The 18,142-nt window shown below is 37.7% G+C and overlaps 1 protein-coding gene across 1 annotated transcript in view; it reads left to right on the top strand.

The window, feature by feature from the left end:
* Window positions 1–4,819: 4,819 nt before the first annotated feature.
* Window positions 4,820–18,142, top strand: part of DCC (DCC netrin 1 receptor) — a 603,623-nt gene continuing 590,300 nt past the window's right edge. The window contains exons 1-3 of the mRNA XM_088152996.1: window positions 4,820–4,885; window positions 5,234–5,290; window positions 10,335–10,668. Of these exons, the coding sequence (XP_088009122.1) occupies window positions 4,820–4,885; window positions 5,234–5,290; window positions 10,335–10,668 (457 nt within the window). The remainder of the gene's footprint in view (window positions 4,886–5,233; window positions 5,291–10,334; window positions 10,669–18,142) is intronic.

Raw genomic sequence — 18,142 nt, 5'->3', positions numbered from 1 at the left:
TGAAGCTCTGTGAGAAACTGCAGGCATTTAGAAGCACAAAAGCGTTTTGTCTCCCCTTTCTCGACTTTATCACATATTATTAAGAAGAAAATGCACAGAGTAGACACAATATAAAGTGGCATTTCCTAGCCTGACTTTCTTTCTGTTGACATGTTCATACTGCTTGAATATTGATCTCCAGGCTTATTCTATTGTCAGTAAAAACATTACAGGGTTGGCCACTGTTTATTCTCTCAACAGCCTTCCAGGATGAGTAATAAGTCATTAAAACTTTCAGTTGCATTACCTTGTTCAGTGCAGAAAATACATATGCACAAAGAAGGGGGGCATGTATATGTCACAAAAATGAATCTTTACTAAAGTTTTGACAATGACAAATCCCATATAAAGAATTGGGCTTGGTGGGTGATCTCGCTGGAACTTTTCCTTACTCTTCTTCCCATACATGCCCCTCCTCCTCTGATTTTCCTCAACTAGCCATCACACAGAATAGGTGAGAGCCACATTTTATCTGAGATAATAAATCCTGGATGACCATGAGGGGTAGAAGGGCCAAATGGCCTCAGTAAGTGTGTCCAATGCCATATTCTCCCTCCTTTTTCCTCTTTAGCCATTGGACTGCTGAAAGAAGTAGAGGTGGTATTTGTCAGAGGTATGAATGGATAGCTTATACAAGGCAGTTGATAGGCTGGCTCATCTCTGTGGTTGTGTGGGTATGTGTGTATGTGCATTATACTGATGGATTGTAAATTAGATTGAAGGAGAACTTCTGTAAAATTATTAGAATTTTCCCCTTCTAACGTACCAGTTTTCTTCTAGGTTAAAAACAGTTCTACCATGAGTGAAAGATGCCTTCCATTAGCAGGAAAGCAACACTGGATCCAAGAACATGACTCAGTGTTAAACTTTATGAATAGAATGTAAGATATTAAAACATTGCTTTGTCCAAACTAGTCTTCTTATCTCCCTACCTCATCTTCTCTTGGGTCTCCTCACTATCATATATTCTTCTTTAGTTATATCAGTATTTCTCTCCTCTTCATCTCTATATCCATCTCTTTATCCCTCTACCTTTCCATCTATTTTTTCCACAATCCAAAGCAGCTGTAACTCAAATGTTGAAGGTTAGGGGGGAAAAAAATAGGAACCCCCCCCCCCCAAATTAGAATGTTCCCTCAAATCAAAAAGTGCTTGAGGATTTAATTCCCCCACTCATCCCAAAAATATCTGTTCTCATGCCATCTCTTGTCATTGTGAATAACAGTTGCTCATTCTTTGGCAGAAAGTTAATGACCGTTCCCCCCTTTGCCACCCACAGTCATTCCATCAAATCGATTAGCTGCTTCACTAGAAGCATGTCTGCAACCATATCTCTGCCTCATCAACAGTTCAGCTGATGCCACTACCAGTTAATTACAGATAATGACTCAGAACTTTACCACACATTACATTTTTCTCCACCACGTCCCTTTCTTTTCCATGCAATAAGTTATTTGGGCTTCATACACGCTAAGTTTGCCAGATTTTCCTTCTCTTTTTTTGCTGAGAAAAATGAAGACATCTGAATCTCTATTTGTATATGATATTTATATGACTGACAGTGTAAATGGGAGGAAAGGAAGGATACAGTGGGGAAGATTGGACTTACCTGATGGGGAGAGAGGTGGGAAAATGAAGTCACCAAATCCAGTCACTTTTTGAAATATTTCCTTGAGGATGGTCAACACTTTTAGATCATCTGTCCAGAGCTTTTTTCATCTGCATCAAAACAAGAGTTAAGTTTATTTACCAGTTGAAAAGGGTTTCTGGAACTTCTTTGACCAAGATAAACAAAGGAGACTGAACAGAATCTAAAACCTCAATTCTTATACTTTTCTAAATTGTTACTGTGATCTAGTAGCATCAAATGTGATTTATACCAGTTTATATAGTTAACCAGGCAGAATCTCAGACTGCATTAATGAGATAAGATTAAGAACATGCCCAATCTATTTATAAACATTTCATCAGCATATAATAAAATCTTACACTTTGCCCCCATTGTAATTCCATTCATATTTTTAGAATTTCTAATTATACAGGCAAGGGAGCCACATTAAAAAGAAAAGGAGAAATAAGGCATCCTTGATGTATAAATTCATCCATAGAGAAGACACATTGTTAATAATCACCTGTGATTTAGGAGTTGAATAAATCATGCCAATCCCAAATATAAAACTTTGCAGACATCAAAAATAAATCAAAGCCTACTTCAGAACCTGTCAAGAGACCATATCAGAAGCTTTCTCAGTGTCCAAAAGAATTATATCTGCTAGGTCTTGTCTATTTGGAATAGAAACAAGAACATCAGTGAAAAATCTGATATTGTCAGAAGTTTGGCAGCCCTGTATAAATTCACCCTGAACTGGGTGTATAATAGTTGGAAGAACACCCTGTAATCTGTAGGCCAAAGTAGTAGTGGTTAATATTTTAGTATTTATGTTTATCAAGGAAATAGGTCTGCAATTAGAACAAATAGTTGATATTTGTCTTGTCTGGGCATCATTATGATGCTTGTCTGATTAAACTAAAAGTCAGAGATTTGTTTGAAAATGCTTCACTACAGACTTCAAGTAAAATGGGAGGCAACAAGCTAATCTATTTTTGATCCCAAGCCATTGGGACAAGCACTCTTTTCCAACTTCACAGATTTAATTATAGTGATAATTTCTTGAAGCAACAGAACTGAAGTAAGACTTGATCCTGGGATGAATGCGACAAACCTACTCTCTGTAAAAAAGTGTCTATCTTATCTTCTGTTGATGAAGAATTAGTATTATATAGAGTAGAACAAGATTTAAATGATTCCTGATTAATGAGTCTGGGATTTGTATACACCTTTACATTTATATCCTAAATAGATGTGCAATATTATATTGCTTAATTTAAGTTTAAAAGCCAATAACTTACTAACTTCCTCTCCCTTTTCCTATTATTGTTGCCATATGAAGTAGAATAAAAGGTCTGTTTTAGACGAATAAAGCTTGTTAAATTCATATTTAGCAGAGGCCAAAGATCTATATCGGTCTGGAGATAAATGGGATGCCTAAAGCAATAAGATTTCTTTAACTTTTTTCTCTAAAAATTCAGTTTTGATCAATTGTTGCTTCTTTTCATATGAAGTCTGTGCAATAATGCAGCCTCAGATAAGTGCTTAGTAGTTTCCCATACCAAAAACAGTAATATAACTGAGTCCCTGTTAGTGTAAAACAACACATTTCCTATTCCTTGTTATCATGTAGCAAAGATACACTAAAAGATCACTTAAAGAATTTATGTAAATTTTCATGAACTAGAGCAATAAACTTCATGGAAGCAAGTCAATTTTTAATAGCATCCACACTGCATGCTTTAACTTTAGATGGCAAAGAATGAGAAATCAAATAATCTAGCTAACAGCAATTCCTAAATGCAGAGGAAAGAAAGCTGTATTTCTGTTGGGAAGGATTACTAAAATGTCAAGTATCTACGGAAGCTTATAATCTTTCAGAAGAGCCAATATCTCTGGTATCAAAACTTCATTACCTGATCCTGAAGACACTTGACCACTTCTAGTCAATCAGTCTTAGATGGCATAGAGTGACTTCTCATGATTTTCCAGTTGAGAGATTCTGTTCTTGGTCACTTCCATTTTAAATGTATAAGATTGTCTTTAGTAGCTGTTATATATTTTCTAATCTTGAGAAGAAGAATTCTCATGTCTTTTCATCACCTGCTCACATAGTCGCTTTAAGGGAAAAAGAAGGTGGTGGAACTTTCCAGGATCCCATCCAGATAGAAAACTAACAACCCCTGCCTGGTCATCAAAATAGTCATTTGCTTATGGTTCTGATAGTAACAGGTAGCGTAGCAAGTAAATAATTACAATTTATAAATTGTGGGAAGTTGGCAGAGATTGAAGATAGAGGTCTAGCTATAGCACCATCATATCCAGAAGACTGCTTTCATTAACAATATTCTGTCCAGCTTTAGTTTTTATCTGGTTGGATTTTAATGTTTGTTCCATGCTATTTGTGGGTGTGTGTGCAAATCAGGTACAAATTAATAAATTAATGTATGCCTACATTTGGTGATAGATTAATATCCAAACCTTTATGTGGATTTTTTTCCTCTAGCTATACCAATTCAGTACTAACTGGGAGTAGGCGACAAACACTGACTGGTTCTCATTTCTATCTGTGCTGTCTCCTGTGGAGTAACGTACATTTGTAATACAGCATATATTTGCCTTTGGTTCTCCCTTTCTAACAATCTTTCTGTTCCCCTTCTCCAACTCTTCATTTCTTAGTGGGGGGAATCTGCAAGTCCACTTTATTTATTTATTATTGAGAAGAAGGGGGAAAAGAAAGACATAGAAAGTGCTTTAACAAAAAAGTGAAAGAAATACAATATAATGGGGCAAGAAGGGATATAACCAACCCTGGGGGTAGCTGGCACCTTGAAGATGCTCCCCAAGTCTAATAACTTCTAGTTAACATCAGTTCCTTGGAAGCCATTTATTTTTTATATAGGAATTTTGTTGTATTTTAATGTATTTTAATTCATATTTATTCTATTTTAATTCATTTTTTTTACCGTAAACCGTCCAGAGTCACTCTGCAGTGAGATGGGCAGTAACCAATTTGAAATATAAATAAACAAACAAACAAATAATCACATATGAACATTTTTTTTCTTTGTTGTATTCCTTTCAGTGGGAGCAACACTTTTTAAATACATTTGACAAAAAGGGTTCTGAGCCAAGAAAATTTATGATACATACCTCAGCCTTTCAGGGGCTATGATCTTTGTTTTGTTGTGTGGTTTTCCCATCACAAAGCCCCCCAGCACACTTTCTGGAAACGAAGTTAGGAGTTGCTGTACACATACGTATAGCAGGACACGGTTCTTTTCTGCTGATCATCAACAAAGCTGCTTTTTCTGACTGTTGCCTTCCTAGCTCACCTTCTCTCTGTGGGTTCCTTTTATACATGAAATAGTTTGAAATTAACTTTGATCCTGAGATGCCCTCTTTTAAAGGCCAAAGAACTTTGGTGTTGACTGTTACCTCCAATGGCAAGAAGCATTTGCTATTAATTGCTAGCTGGGAAAAATCTTTTGGCAATATAGGAAACCTTTTTCCAGGAGATACCATTGATTCCTCTTGTTCAGAACAACCTGTTCCAGCCTTCTCCATCTTAGTTATGTTAACCAGAAATCCTGGGAACCCCAATTATTCACTGTATTTGGGAGGGCGCTGGTAGAATCCAACATTTTCTATGTACAAAAATGTGTGCTACTGGAATATTTACTCAAACGAAGATATGGCTGAATGTAAGATTATCTCCTCAAAAAGAAGAGTAGATATAAAAAAAAGGTAAATGCAGACAAAATTTCTGGAGAGTGGCTGCTTTGGCAACTCTATCTAAAATCATTGATAAAGCCAATAAATTATATGTTTCACTCACTTGTGTGTCGATGTGAATGTGTGCACATATTCTAGCCAGCCAACACAAACGTGCTGGGCTAGCTAAGGCAAAACATTAAGTATTAATTGGATTAATAATTGCTGATTAAAATTAATTACCCCATTTATGAGATTCACTGATCTCCTCCCTGCATTTACCACCCATTTTCTCACACATACAAACTGCTTATACCAGATAACATTATTCATCTTCATTCTTCCAGCAGAAACATGGATGGATGGATGGACGGATGGATGGATGGATGGATAACAAACAGAATGGAAATGGGGTGGGAAGAAAGGGAAGTTGCACTGGGAAAGAAAAGAAAGAGAAAGAGATATAGCTGGAAGAGTGTGAGGAAAGGAGAAGGAAAGAAAAAAGTGAGAAGTTCAATTCAGATTTTGTAGGTAAATACTGTAGCAGTCCTCCAGTAATGGCTAATCTAAATTATTCAGCACTGATATCTGCAATCATTTACAATTTTCTCCACTTCCTTTTATTTTCCCAGAAAATATAAGATACTTCTGTTCATAGGGAGTTATTTCTGGTGGGGGGAAAAACTGTTAGGCAAATGTGGAAATGAATGATGATCCCTCCTTTTGCTCTATAGTAAGCCTTGAGGATAGGATAAATGGAATGTCCAAAATATGAGAGATGTAGCATCCGATATTGCTGCTGTTTTAAGATCAGCTATCAGAGGGTCTTTAAGCAGAACAGACTCAAGGAAATCCTATCGAAGGAGGTTGGAAAGAGGCTTGATGTAGCTAAGTCTGGCTGGAACCCACTGTTAGGTCTACCATATCTAGCAGCAAGTTCCAGACTATAATTAGATGGCAGCAAAGAATTAGGATTTTCCATCTCTCGGTGCTACCATTTAGCAGTCATCCAGATCTGTGCAGCTTAGATATGGTCGGTCTACTCATGTTCTATTCAAAACTCAGGCAAGAAATCCAGTTTTTCATTAGCCATCTTGTTTTCTGACTTAAAGAAGTTAATGTATGCCAGAATTGGCTGCAAATTTCTGGCAAATGCATACATACAAAAACGCTTGGCTCACTGAAAGGAATGAAAAGGTGAATCTGAAAGCTATAGTTCAAGAAATGGTACCGATTATATTTGTCTCTAGTAAATAATGAAACCTGAAAGAAATAGGGACAGCATTTTTACCTCTTTATGAAGGTTTAGGTAGCAGTTAAAAAGTCACGGACCATTAAAGATGCTCCTTAATTTCATGTAATTGGGGGAAGATACTTTATTCAAAACACTGTTCCATCAAACTGCAGATACTCTTACATTAATCAAAGTGTTAACCCTACTTGCTTGAGAAACATAGAAAAGCTCCTTAGATCAAGTCATATTAGTGGTGTGTTCCCTAAGACAGTTGGCTTAAAGTGGTGTTCTAATTAATGGAGTCTTTCTTAGATCTAAGGCTGTTCCAAAAGAGAAGTTATATTTGAACATGATTTGTTCTGAGAAGACTGCAGAAATGAAAATGAAAAACAGAACACCCCCTCCCCCCAAAGAATAATTATGTAGAAGGTCTTTGTAATGGAACAAAAAATGTAGCATGCATTGCTATTGGTGTCAGCCTTGCAGACAGGAAGCACACCCAGATGAACTAATTCTACTTTATTGTAAGGTTACATTAATAGAATCTTGCAAGTCTGCAAGTACATTTCTTCCCCATCACCTTTGTAGCCTGAGATGTTTGCCACTCCCCCATTCCTTCTGCAGGCAAAGCTGCCTCTTATATGACGGTTCCCCTGGCTGTGGGTCTCTCCCCTGTCTCCAAGGTCATTTCCACAAACCATTACAGTTGATTTCATGGAATTTTTCAGAGGATCCCTAGCAAAATAAATCAAAGTCACCTGCCTGGAAATTAGGGCTGAAGCCAGTTTTAATGTTAATTAGCTGTTGCATCTAAGAATTATACAGTAGTCATCTTGTCTCCATTGTTGATTCTTGACTTCAGCTGATAAGGGCTGTTATAATTTGATAGCTCTTCTTTGTAAGATGAACTACAAGGATGGTTTGATCATGCTTTCAGCAACTTGTAGGATAGAATTGAGATCATTCCTGCCGTACACAATCCGCTGATATCTGCCCCTTGTTTCTTCATGGATGGAGTACTTTGGAGTTTCCAGGCACTATATTTCAGAGAAGGTTTCAATTTCTTTCATATTCTAAAAAATGTTCACCAGTTATTCAAGCTGTTAAGCGTCATATACCAAAGCAATTTTCAGATAACTGTAGCTTTTGACTGCATATGAATAACTGAAATTGCAGCTGAGTGGCAGGGGTAATTGCATCAAAAGAGAGTTAATCTTTGTTTAACTCCTGTGACTTTATGTACTTGATGTACTGAAAGCAATAGAGTGCCACTGTTTCAAAATAAGGAGATTGTTTTTCTTCAGTAAGATCGTAGGTAGTTTGTCTAAGAATAGTGTTTGTGGTGGGAAAGATGTAACCTCTCTCAAGGATATTATGTCTACTTTTAAGAACATGTCTCTGGAATTTGGTTGAAATACATTTTTTTGTTAGTGCTTTAGAACTTGGAAATTGGATTTCACCAATAAGGGCTCCAGGCTGGTAATTGAAGCTGTTTGAGATCACATAATTGCAGTGCTATTCTTAAAGATCTTAGCAATGTATGCAAGGATGTTTTGGAGGCATACATTTAAAATACATATTGCACAAAATAACATGGCATAGAAATGAAGGCACATACATCTTGATTGTACCTTCCTGCAAATGGAGTGGAATATGTAAATGAAACAAATTTACCTAAGTTTTCCCCTAGATCGATCTTTCTAGCTCATTTCATTTTTGCTTGTATTCACCTGCAGTCTATTCTACCCCATTAAAATCTGAAACTTCCAAGAGGAACCCCCACATTTTAAAAGCATATTGGAAGATGCCTTTTTAAAGTATTTTTCATTGTTAACAAGTCATCTTTTAAAGATGCAATCTGCATCTTTAAAAGATGACTTGCAATCTGAAGCTGAGAATTGTGTTGGAATATTTGAGAAAGTTAAAACTGGTGCATAACTAAATTTGGATTGACACAATGTTCCAGGTTGTGCAGAAGTGATCAGAAAATGTAAAAAACATACCCTTCAAATGTATTGTCGAAGGCTTTCACGGCCGGCATACGATGGCTGGTGTGGGTCTTCCGGGCTGTGTGGCCGTGGTCTTGAAGTTCTGTTTCCTAACGTTTCGCCAGCACCTGTGACCGGCATCTTCAGAGTGCAGGAGCACAGACAGGAGCAGTTCTCTCTGTGCCCAGGATGATGTGACCCTTTTGTGGGTATTTATAGAGATCTGGGGGGAGGGGAAAGGGGGGGATTGGGGGTATGTGTGGGGAGTTGAGTTAGGTGCTGGCGAAACGTTAGGAAACAAAACTTCAAGAACACGGCCACACAGCCCGGAAGACCCACACCAGCCATACCCTTCAAATATTTGTTCCTATTGACTTCTTGACCTTGATATACACTCATATTTTAAGTGTTGATATTTCATATTAGACAGCCAGTTTGTTGTAGGGATTAAGGCACCAGGCTAGAAACTGGGAGATTATAAATTCTAGTCCTGCTTTAGGCACAAAGTCCACTGGGTGACCTTGGGCCAGTCACTCTCTCTCAGCCCTAGGAAGCAAGTAATGGCAAACTACTTCTGAAAATACTGCCAAGAAAATTCAGGGACTAGTCCAGGCAGTCACCAGGAATCAATACTGACTCAAAGGCACGTGTGCACACACACACACACACACACACACACACACACACACAAATCATATTAGGAAATCTTAATAAGTTTGTGAGAAATCTCAATACAGAGGATACTAAAGATCTTAGTACCTTTTTTTGGTGTCTTCCTGCCTTTCAGAATTATAAAATGCTGTTGTACTGAGTTTTGTGAAACTGTAAAGAATATCATATAATCAGATATATGATATGGGGTGGGACTCTGTGGCATTCAGAAATTGCTTCACCTTCTCTGTGAATTGGTTCATTCAAGTAAACTCTTGAATAATTGATATCCTTTGGGGATTACATTCTTCTATGTGCAGAGGACCAAGATAGAAATAATAAAACACTTAGAGTAGAAGCCAAGCGGAACCCTCTAAAGAGAATTAGATCTTAAGATATTGTTAGGCATCTGCTTTAGATGAATTTGATGCTAACTATTTCTTTTTCAACATGCTGTTGAGATTTGGAAACTCAAAGGCCTTGGGGAGTTTGGTTGAATTCTGAAACTGCAAATTAGTCTCTCTTTCCTCATTATTTTGTTTGCACAGTTGTTAGGCTGCAAATATATACTTGACTAAGTGTGTTTGGGAAATACTACTTTACCTTAAAGAGCATTGAAAAGTTACCATCATTTTTTTTTTTCCAAAGCAAACTTCAAGGTAAATTTAAGTTTTGTTTAGGTACATAAGCACCCAAGAGAGAATGGAGGTGTGTGTGGTGGTGGTGGTGGTGAGATGAAACTATTTCATATTGTTGCAATATAAACTCTGACCCTTGCATATTTATGTGTAATGCTACAACCACAAGTGACATCAATGATATGTTTCCTCATTTTGGTTTCATTGTGGTTCAAAACAAACACTTATGTCTAGGTAGATTATTTTCATTGACAACCTTAAATTGTGGTCAGATTTTTTCCCCTAAAATTAGAATCAAAATTAAGTTTAATGTTCCAGCCCAGGCAAAACCACAATGGACATTTTAAGGACTTTAAAAAAAAAAAAAAAAAGTTCAGGCAAGTTTCTCATTTTGGTGATCATATTCATCTGGCAGAAACAGGGCTTTCCTGGCATATGACTAACTGGATTATTCTTGGCTATTAATCCCAACAGGTACACAGATTATGGGATTTACAACATTGCACTTCCTGATCGAGCCTTCAGATGCTGTTACCACCCGGGGAAGTAATGTTTTGCTCAACTGCACTGCAGAATCAGATCAAGGGTTTCCTGTAATCAAATGGAAAAAGGACGGAGTCTTTTTAAACTTGGCAGTGGATGAAAGAAGACAACAGTTTCCCAATGGTTCTCTTTTGATACAAAATATTGTCCATTCCAGACATCATAAACCTGATGAAGGCCTCTATCAATGTGAAGCATCGTTAGAAGGAACTGGGGCCATCATCAGTCGAACAGCCAAAGTTTCAGTAGCAGGTAAGGATTCAGATGATATTTTCTGGCTTACTTGAATATGAAATTACAAATGTGAAGGTATTTTAAAGGTTTCTTTCCTTTGCAAAGTTAGAATACATGGAGTCTGGTGACACCTTCTCAACTGATCAACATTATTGAGGCATAAAGTTTCATGAGTTCACTGGATCAGATGCAAAGATAAGGTTCGCTGTTACATGATGTTAAATATAGAGAGTTAAATGGTGGGAAGAGGGTGGGTGGAAAAATAGTGGCAAGTGGATGGGATTATGCAATAGCTGAGATTGAGAAGATCTCATAGAAGGGGGTGGGGGATGAATGTTACCTTATCAGTTTGCAAAGTTAATGGGCTAAAAATCTACTCTCCCTGTTCAAGGCTTCTGGACTGGATTGGATTTTTTTACTGGATTGACATTTGATTGTCACTTGTTATATAGTGGTGGCCAAGTTTCTCTGTTTCTATCCCTGATATTTTGAGGTCAGTGAGAGAGGGGCCTGGCAGGCTGAAATGTGCTGCTGTCTTGTTGCTGGTATGAGCTCTGAGTTCCTATGTACGATATTGCACAGGGTCTGGCTAGTTTGTCCCATGTAGAATCTGGAAGGGCATTGTTAGCACATGATGACAGATATCAGAAGATGAGAATCAGAAGGCACTCCTGACATTGTAAGTGATGTTTCCTAACATTGTAGGTGATGTTGTGTGGGCCTGTAATGGAATTGTTGTTGTAAATGCGGGGGAAGAATTAGCAAGGTTTGTTTCTCATCTTTGGGTTGTTGTGATGTTATCTCTTACAGTGGGTGAGTAGCTATTTTAAACTGAGTGGTGGTCCAAACGCAATCACAGGCCAGCCACCACAGCTAACAGAAATGTAGGGTTATCAAAGATAAAGTTATTTGGGCTAAATGTGAAGTTTCAGAGCCTGGTGGCTAGATGTACTTTGGCGTTGTCAATGATGATGTTTCAAATAGCCTACAGTTTATCTCTAGGGGGGATGTTGGGATATATCGTCTCAACATCCATGGTTGTTGGGATGGGGTGATCCAGGAGACCATCAGTAGATTCCACTTTCTCAGGAAGCCTATGCTGTCTTTTATATAATTTGGAATGCTGTTGATTGTTCTGGTGTGTGAAATAGTGGGGTCACTTGGGTGACCTGGCTTGTGTATTTTGGGTAATATACAGTACATCCTTTTGGGTAAAATGCATTATTCAGGTCCAATATATGTTTTTCCTCCCCTTTGGGGAATCTTGGGGTACAGATCTGCTTTTTATCTCTAACAACCTCTAACTAGTTTGTCATTTAGCCTTCTCTCCCATTGTAAAATCTTGTGGAAATGTAACCTGAAATTGAAAATAAGTGCCACGATGTACTGTAGAATCAGAACGAGAGTTCATAGGGGACAAAAACGTTATATAGGTTGTTGCTTTCGTACCTTACTGGTGGGCTTCTTGAAAGTATCTTACTCATCATTCTTAATAGCAAGAGACAAAATGTGCCTATGATCACACCTAGCAAGCACCTCTTATGTTTTCATAATAAAACCTCGTACAGACAACTTAAGAGGTAGGCTTTAGAAATTATAATAGTTGCTGTTACCCTGTTGCACTCAGAGAAATGTTAATTCTTTTGATATCTGTCTGTGGTGATTAGCCTCAAGAAATGTTGTCTTGTGCAAAAATGCAATTTTCAATAAGTATAAGGATGTAAGAAAAACTGTTCTTTCTTTTGTTCAAAAATTTGTTTTCTCTGCAAAATTAGACATGACATTATTGCTACAGTAATTTATTTGTGACATTACTATTCGGGCTTAAATATGTCTAATCAGCCCTTTCTTGCTATGTGCTATTTGATGCATGTTTATTATCTTCAAAAACAAGAGGCATTCATTGAAGCTAGGAATTAACTAGTTTCCAGATTAATTCAGGGTCAGAAAAAAATAAAATAACAAACTTTTCTAAAATGTAAAACGCACTTTTTCTATTATTTCCTGTCTCCTTCGATTTTAACTTTTTAGCTTACAAAACTTTGTTAGACTGCTTTCAGAAGCCTGAACCTTTGTTTCTGCAGTTCATTTTTTTGTGAAAGGGATGTTACTTTTATGCCTTTCCTGCCAGCTCAAGAATGCATCAAGCTGGGGACACGCAAAAACAGGATAATGGGGGAGAAGAATCTAAAAAGTGATCAAGCACTCATATTAGTACTGCAGTCGCAGCAAGCAATAGATGATTTTCTCTCCATCATGAGATGGAATAGCCTTATAGATAGATACGGAAGCACTATGAAAAGAAGAATGCTTTGGTGAATTTTTACAAGAGGCTGCAATTATTAAAGCCTGTCTGTTCCAAGTGCAAATGAGTCTTCTTTCTGCTTTAAAAGCAGCATCGCTGGAAAAGCTGAGACTCATAAGTAGAATGTTTTAGATGAAATGTATATGTATAAAAATCTAATGGAACCACTGGTTTTATTATTCCATACAGAGAGAAATATGTGGGTCCAGTAGAAAGGAAAGGCCACAATGATCTTCTGAACTGATAAGAGGAACTCTGGTCCACATGGGTGGAGATCATGAAAACCAGCATTAAATGTGATTTAAAAAATCCAACAAGAAGACCAGAGGGAAGCATTACCTATCCATCCCCGTCAATGAAAGCCTTTCTAAAGGCACCTCTCATCCCCAAATATATAAGCTCCCAAAAGGCTGGGAGAGAGGCAATTTGTCATATTTAAGACATATGTTCTTTGGCTTTGGATTGCTTAGCAACATTAATTTGACAGACAGTATTCATAAAATGACCGAACATCATAGCACCATGAGGGACCTTGGAGGTCCTCTGGTCAACCCCATGCTCAGTGCAGGACCCATCACAGCCTCTCTGACAGGTGATCATTTAGTGAAGGAGAACTCACCACTTCACATGGCAGCTTGTTCTGTTGGCAGATGGCTTGAACAGTTAGGAAGGTCCTTGTGATATCTAGCCTGAACCTTCTTTGCTATAACATTAACCTAATGATCCTGGTTCTGTTCCCTGGAGCAATAGCGAATAAGCCCACTCCTTCTTCGGTGTGAAACCCCTTCAGATATTTAATGACCGTTCTGATGTCTTCTCTTAGCTGTCTCTTCTCTAAACACATCCAGATCATCATAGAGCTTGGTTTCTTTATTCTTCATCATCTTGGTTACCCTCTTCTGAACTTGCTCCCATTTTTCATTGTCCTTTTGAACTGTGGTGCTCCAAATGGGGTCTGACCAGGGCAGTATAGAGTAGACCATTTACTTCCTATGATGTGAACTTTGTCCTCCTGTTAATGGCATTTGCTTTTTTGGCAGCTGCATCACCATGCTGGCTCATGCTTAACTTGTGGTTGACAAGGACATGGATTTATTTTACATGTACTACTGCAAAGCCAGTTTTCCCCATTCTATATCTATGCCTTATATTTTTCCTTCCCAGATGCAGAATTTTACTATTATGTGGTATGTGCGGGGGTTCACAGAACTGGACAAACAAAATCACACAGACAAACCATTTTGTGAATCAGATCAGGTGGTTTTCTGTAGCATTGCAAGATTGAAAAACTTTGGTTTCCCTGAGAGTTTCTAAACTAGCACATATTAAACAAATAGATCTGCAGATCCTCCCATCCCTTCTCCTGAGGATCTGCCATAAAAAAGGTTGGATGACAGCAAAAACATTCAGTTACAACTCCAATTGTTCTGCCATTCAGTGGTTAACTATTTCCCTGACTGCAAAGTAGTGTTTCTTCTGAAATCACTAGACTTAAGCTATTGTTATGTGCAACTTCTAAATTCCCCTTAGGGTTAATCAAAGGCTTCAGACCAAGCTTAATTGGTAAGCTGTCACACCTAGATCTTCAGATCTTCTCCCTCTCTCTCTGCCAGATAGACAGGATTCCTCAAAGTTTGATCATCCTCCATCTGTCACGTTTATTGATTGGTTGGATTTCAGTGCCACCCAACTCCAGACCAGGTTCGGATGGCTCTCAATATAACAAAACAAGATTTTTAAAAAGCAATATCCAATAAATAATAAGCAATATGGGAGGTCTGGCTAAACAACACAGAGCAGGAGTTGTGAATCCAACAGGACCCCCATTTTCACCCAAAACCCCTCCATCTTCACCCAGAATGTACAAACTTTTAGTGGTATTTGTTCCATGCTGGAACCTCCAGATCTTCAGCAGCCAAAGCTGCCTGAATCCAACATCATTTGTCAGCTATCTTTTTTTTGGCCATCTCTCCAGCTTGAACTACAGAATCTTTTCTTGCCAGCTCCTTCATCTGTTTCAACCTCCTGTCCTCCCCCGTGCCTCTTCTGCTCCCCACCTAATCTCCATGAGACATTTTGTGTGAATATGAAAACCTTATCTGTTTTACTTCTGGCTGTTTTCCCATAGTGAGCTTATCACCTCTAGGTACACTTGGTTGTTTGGGCAATCATGTGACAGGATGACAGGTAGTGTTTATATGCTCAGTCCTGTTAAATTCACATTTATTCCTGTTAAACTCCATCCTTTTCATTTCAGCTTTAGTTTCAACCCTGCCTAGGACTTTTTGAATCTTCTCTCTTCCATCTTTTCACCAGATAGATAGATAGATAGATAGATAGATAGATAGATAGATAGATAGATAGATAGATAGATAATTTTTATTAAGAATTTTAATTACAGTAGTAAAAACTAATATAAACTAAACTTAAAGAAAATAGAATGGAAAGAAAGAATAAAAAGTGCAGGAAAAAAGAAGAAAAAAGAAAAGAAAGAATATAATAAAGAAAAAGAAAAGAAATATATAAAGAAGTGGATTCCAACCTTCATCACAGCAAGTATAAACAAATTGAGTAACTCTTCACCCCCTATAAGGAAAAACAGATACTCTTCATCCCACATCCCATATATTATTTTCTGTTTACCATCTCCTGCACAATGATATAGAAATCAAATAGCAACATCTTTAGTATGCTCTGTTCTCCATAAAACCATCCTCTCCCAACTTGGCTGTCCTCTGAATATATAGAGTTCAAGAATTTCCCAGCAGGCATGGGTACTGCTAGGAATTTTGGGGTTTGAAGGCCATATACCTGGAGGGCATCAGGGTTGGGGAAAGATGGTGTAAAGGATTTGATCAAGGAGAGACTGAAAGATGAGATCTGGTTGATCTTCCCTTGATGTAATTTCCATTGGGCTTCTTTCTGTAACTAACAAGTAATTTCTTGTGGGAAAGAGAAATAAGTTTCAAAACATGTCTCAAAGAGAAAGTTTGTACAAGTTAACAGTCTATACCAATATCTTTTTTTTAACAAAATATAGTATTAAATATAATAGCTTTATAGTGAGAGAAAATAATTATCAAATCCCACTTCAGAGAAATATCATTTATTTATTTGTTCATTTAGTTGAATGATGTATAGCCCATCCTTTAATAAATTTCTCAAAGCAGCTAGTAACTTTTAATATACAGTACAATAAAATTAAAAGCTGCAAATCAAAGATGTACAAAAAAGATATTAATAATTAAGGAAGGGGGAAAATTGGTTTGGTTCATATTTACCCTAAGTTCCACAGAGCAATATATGAACTGAAAAAGAGCTATTTTTCAAAATACACACTTCTCCAAATTTTGCAGTGTACCAAAAAGGATTGTGTTATAAATTGGTGTAAATTTCTGCCACTCTCTGCAATCTTTTTGACTTCCCTTTGGAGATTGTACAAGTGAGGTTATATCCCAGAGCAGTATCCCATAGTTTGCAAAACAAATCATGCCTTTTCCTATTCACTTTTTTCCAAGTTATTTTCATTAAATCTGTTGTATGGCCTAGGAAGCTTTTATGACAGCACACATGAAATTGCTTTTGATACATTTACTTGTTCTCAAAAGTTTTACTTTAAAGGTTATCATTCTAGTGAAGATATTAAAATAAATTATTTGCACTTTAATATTTCATGCACTGGATGGATGGATTTGGTCCCTGAATTGTTACAATCTAATACTGGATTGTATCATTTAGAGGCAATAGGATCATCTACATGATTTTAAAATATCTGTTTGATGTATTTCACGATTATCAATGACAAACTACAGAGATTCATCGAGTGAAACCTATTTTCTCCCAATAAAGACTATGGGCTTGATTTTATCTAATTTGTGAGGCATTAGCTGTTTATAAAACAATTCAAAATGAGAGCAATCAGATTACTGCTTTCAACATTTCAGATGTGGTATGTGTACATTTCTGAAAGCTGAAGGAAACTACCCAGGATTGTCAATCAAAATTTATACAAAATGAAATTTGAAATAAATGAGAAGGCTTTTCAAATACAACATCTGTGGGGGAAAATTGAGCTGGATAAGATAAGGGCAGAGCAAGTTCTATTCAAAAGTTCCTTAAGTTGTTTTTTTTTCTTTTTCTCTCTGTGGCAAAATGTTTATGAAACTGCTTAGTTAGAAGTAAAAATTCACAAATCGCTGCACAACTATCTGAAGGAATGAATCCAATCACGTTTTTCATCCACCTCAGGCCTTGAGTCTGGCTCCCAGCTCTTCTTGATGACCACATTTGGCTTAGCATGACTCAAGCCCAAAATCTGAGTAATTCAAAGAATAAAGGGAAGGTGGAGTCCTTGGTGATCTCTGAGCTTGGTGGTTTGCTGGAAGACATTTCATTACCCAACTAGGTAACATCATGAGTGCTAGTGAGTGTGGGGTTTGCTCCCTGTTTATATACAGTAGCTTGCCCTGCCAGTGTTGGTGGGAGCGTGGTTTTCTCCTTGGCAATTTTCTTCTTAGTAGTTCTTGATAGTTCCTTCTCCTTGGTAGTTCCTTCTGCATGGTTTTCTCCTTGGTAGGTCCTTGATTAGGGTATTACAATAGGGTATTACGATTACAGTACTGTAATTACTCAGGGTTTCATACTTCTATCCCAGTGCAACCACCTCTAGTTGCCAATTTTGTCAGTGAGAGGGTGACCTCCCCATTTCCTTCCTTTTCACATGGATAGGAACATCCTTTTTAACAGAGCTCCTTGGCCCAGTTACCAAACCTATGACTCTTGGGTATTTTTCTTTGGCTACGTTCATATGCCACACTAACCCATGGTTCATTTAAGCATACTTTACTGAATTGATCCAGTTGTTTTGCTTTTTACAATGGAGTCACAAACTAGCCAACTTCGCATTTTAAATTTGTATGTTGGGGGAAATCCAGCCTTAGAGGTTCACATTTAAACTTGATCATTCACTATGTCAGGTTCGGTCAGCACGGGGCTTCGGGGAAGCTCGTAGCCAGCGAACTCCACCGGCGGTAGCTAGCGGGGAAAAGAGGAACTGAAAGCGCCGCTAATTAACGGGCCACCTGCGCCCAGCCAAACAGGAAAACCGCAGCGGAAGCTTTTAACTATAAACTGATAACGGCGCGAGCCAACAATGAACGGGGCCGCAGGCAGCGAAACAAGATCGCG

This window comes from Python bivittatus, unplaced genomic scaffold (genome assembly GCF_059951505.1).
Source record: "Python bivittatus isolate LINGU-HERP-01145 unplaced genomic scaffold, Pbiv_v1 ctg000570_np1212, whole genome shotgun sequence".
Classification (NCBI taxonomy): Eukaryota; Metazoa; Chordata; class Lepidosauria; order Squamata; family Pythonidae; genus Python; species Python bivittatus.
Note: the sequence above shows the minus strand (reverse complement) of the source record. Positions and strands in the feature narration are given on the sequence as shown.